Source organism: Adiantum capillus-veneris, chromosome 17 (genome assembly GCF_014529385.1).
Source record: "Adiantum capillus-veneris isolate H3 chromosome 17, ASM1452938v2, whole genome shotgun sequence".
Classification (NCBI taxonomy): Eukaryota; Viridiplantae; Streptophyta; class Polypodiopsida; order Polypodiales; family Pteridaceae; genus Adiantum; species Adiantum capillus-veneris.
In genome coordinates, this window is record NC_140947.1 from 64484600 (window position 1) to 64488245 (window position 3646).

The window sequence follows — 3646 nt, forward strand, 5'->3', positions numbered from 1 at the left end:
CTAGAAGGAAGCAAGCCCCTGTTCTGATCCTCGACATCGACATCGACATGTCTCTCTCTCTCTCTCTCTCTCTCTCTCAATTTGAGGAGCAAGGAATGTGGCCGTCACCAAGTGCATAAATAAGCTTGAAAGTCAAGCAGAGCCACCATCACTGGCATGAGCCGTTACTATGCACGTATGACGGTCACCGCTGTGCTCTTTCCTCAGCCAGCTACTTTTTTTTCTTTGTCTCTAGCCTTCGGCTCGCAGATGCAAACACGTGGCAAAGCTCTCCCAAGCGCCATATTATGTTAGTAGATAAGCGCCATATTATGTTAGTAGATGATTCCAAGAGAGGGCTAGCCACAGACTATTTGACACCACTTTGTCAGGTGGGATCTACGGTCCAGCATCTTCGAACGATGTGGACCGTCCATTTATTCTCAAGAATAAAAGGATTCCGGCTGGTTGAGCCCCTGCGACCCGAACCCACCTCCTACACAATCGGAGGCCACAACTCTCCCATTAAGCTATCGCGCGGCACTTGAAATGGAGGTGTGTACATAGAATCATATAGCAAAAATGACAGGGTGGAGATCACATGGTGGTCACTTGGAGATCACTTTGGGATGGACAGGGTCACACTGCAATCACTTTGGGATAGTCGGGGTCACACTGTAATCACTTGGTAATGGGTGGGGTCACAAGGTGATCACATGTCGATTGGGATTCACATGGGGATCACTTGGCGGTCACTTGATGTTCACATCAAATTTACTTGGTGTTCACTTTAATTGTGATCACATGGTGATCACTTGGAGATTAAACCGTCATCGGACGGTGCAAAATCGATCTCGCTGCCCCCAATTAATAGGGACCGTAGATCCCACCTGACAGAAGTGGTGTCAATTAGTCATGAGGGATAGCTAGAGACAAAAGGGCATGTCTAAAAATTTGATTTAGGTACATATTCATGGCTTTGCATAGAACCTCTTTGTTCTTGATATTGCAAGCAACGCCATGGAAGGCGACGGCGATGGGAGTCCCCCACATATACATGAAAAGACTCAGTAACACTCCTACAAATAAGCACATATACATCAATATCTCTCTCTCTCTCTCTCTCTCTCTCTCTCTCTTAGTTGGTCTTAACTAGACCACATACATGTGCATATTGGCACACACTATCACTTAAAAATCCAAGCCACAATACTCTATTGGCTCACTTTGTCTCTTTTGCAATAGTTCTTTCCGAATGGAAATGGAAACCTTATATTAGCCATTTTACATCGAACATTAATATGAAATTCACCAAAGACAAAACAAAAAACAAGAAAGTATATCTCATTGTGTGAATGAAGGAGCAAACCTTTGAGTCACAAGAAGATTTAGAAATTTTCTCATGTAGGAAAACAAAGTCTTTCTCAGTGTTTTTCATACAATACATAACATCATGAGCTTCTGCTCGAGAGGCACCGCATACCTAGCTAGGTACGATTGAAGGCAAGGGACTGCCGGTCCGGTGGCCAGGCTGGCTGTCCCCTGCCTCCAATCGTACCTAGCTAGGTATGCGGTGCCTCCCTCACAGAAGCTCATGATGTTGAGGTAAGTCACAATGTGGGAATTATTGTGAGAATTTATCCAAAACTTATTGTGAGTGTGAGCATCCATGCACTGGCCACGTATAATCTTTGACACACAATACAAACTTGGCAAATTTTGGGATTCAACCTCTTAGCTTTTTCTATTTGTGTTTTAAAAGGGACTGCACCAAAGGTCACCCCTTTTAGTCTGCTAGTCCACTTCTCAGGCATAGCAATTCTAATTAATGCCATACTTTTGGCCATTAAAATTGCTATGAATATCACCATTCTTGGCACTTAGCTGTGAACATCACCATTCTTGGCCCTTTTTTCCATAGCTAGGTGAATGCAAGGTCAAGGGTTTGCGCTTCTATCATCGTCATTAGGGGATGTTGTTGACTTACGACTTTTTATCTTCTCTAAGATATTTCTATGTTCACGTTTAGGTATTCGCAAATTGTATCTAACAGTAGAAAGTATAAACTTTCTCGAGTGAGTCATTGCTAACCTATCATAGAAGTTAATGACAAGCCTAGTGTAAGCATCTAAGGGGTTTGTAATGGGCAAGGGATCAGAAGACACACTAGGAGCATGACCAACAGATGACCCAACAGTACTTGATCTACGACTACTAGATGAGGTGCTTTCACATGATGTTGAAGAAGGTACTAGGAAGGATCCTCTCAAGCCTAATTGATGCTCTTGTTCCTTCCTTTGTGTCCCTTGTGATTTTGGTGTAGATTGCTTAGATCTTGTTGAGGGAGGACTAGCAAGTCCCCTCTCTATATCAAAAGGACCAAGGAGTGGGACCCTTGTGGGCAATGCAACTCTAGCCCTTTTTCTCTTCAACCCTTTTTCAAGGAATGATATTGATGAAGATTGTTTAGACTTCCACTGAGGAGGACTTCCCCTATCCTTATATGAAGGACCATGGAAAGAATCTGTGGACAATGTGTCTCTAGGCCGTTTTTTCTCCCGGCTTCGTGACCCTATGTTTGAGGTCAATGGACATTCGAATTGTGAATTTTGATTCAAATTGCCTGGCCTATCACTCTGTTGGCAAAAGTTGCTAAGTTGTTTAGAAGGATGTATGTTTTCCTTCACAAGAGAGACACTTTCCCTTCTATCTTGTCGACATCGGTGGGTAGTAGTAGTAGGATCGTTCGGTGCGCCTTTGTTACTTGTTTGGCTTGGTATATCGGAAGACCTTCGGTTGCTATGGCCTCTTTCTAAATGGATTTTTTGCATGTTGTGAAGGCTTAGAGGGCGAACACAGCTCCAACCACGATGACTCCAAAAAAGCCAAGAACGAAATTGCGAAGCGGGATAAGTGTCTAATTGATAGGGATAGTGGGGGAAATGCACTTTGTAGCGATTGTTGGAGAGGACCTCATAGATGTGGCCTCCCCACCAAACCATTCTATCAAAGACTTCAACAGCATCTCCAAGTTCCCAAGGGCCAAGAGAGTCAAGATTGGGCATGGGGGGCCGGAGAGGGCGTATTTCATTGTACTTCTTTCTTTCTTTGGTGGGCTTGTTATCCTTTTGAGAAAAGTGTTTGTATTCGACCACATAGTTGGACGAATCGATGTCGATGAAGGTGATGCGGGCCTCGAACCACGCGTCACGAAAGCCCTCGTCCTGCGGGTAGCACACCTCCACCTCCTCGCCCACCTGATATTCTTTCTTCAATTCATTCATGCCTCTCTCTCTCTCTCTCTTTCTCTCTCCCCCCTCTCCTCTCTCCTCTCTCTTCTTGCAGATTCTGCACCTCCTATATACCACAAGAAGATTTAGAAATTTTCTCATGTAGGAAAAGAGAGTCTTTCTCAATGTTTTTCATACAATGCATAACATCATGAGCTTTTGCTCGAGAGGCACCGCATACCTAGCTAGGTACGATTGGGGGCATGGGACCGCCGACCCGGTGCACCGCATACCTAGCTAGGTATGATTGGGGGCAGGGGACCCCGGCCCCCCCACCGGGCCGACAGTCCCATGCCCCCAATCGTACCTAGCTAGGTATGCGGCGCCTCCCTCACGGGCCGGCAGTCCCATGCCCCCAATCGTACCTAGCTAGGTAT

At 45.3% G+C, this 3646-nt stretch overlaps 1 protein-coding gene across 1 annotated transcript; it reads right to left on the reverse strand.

The window, feature by feature from the left end:
- Positions 1 to 1916: 1916 nt before the first annotated feature.
- On the reverse strand, positions 1917 to 3314 carry LOC147437390 (uncharacterized). Its single transcript, XM_086485938.1, has one exon. The coding sequence runs from the start codon at positions 3261 to 3263 to the stop codon at positions 1917 to 1919; it is 1347 nt and encodes a 448-aa protein (XP_086342064.1). The 5' UTR covers positions 3264 to 3314.
- Between the last annotated feature and the right edge of the window lie 332 nt (positions 3315 to 3646).

What these genes read in the sequence shown, in the direction of transcription:
- LOC147437390 (XM_086485938.1), bottom strand. Translation starts at nt 3,263, where the DNA reads ATGAATGAATTGAAGAAAGAATATCAGGTGGGCGAGGAGGTGGAGGTG.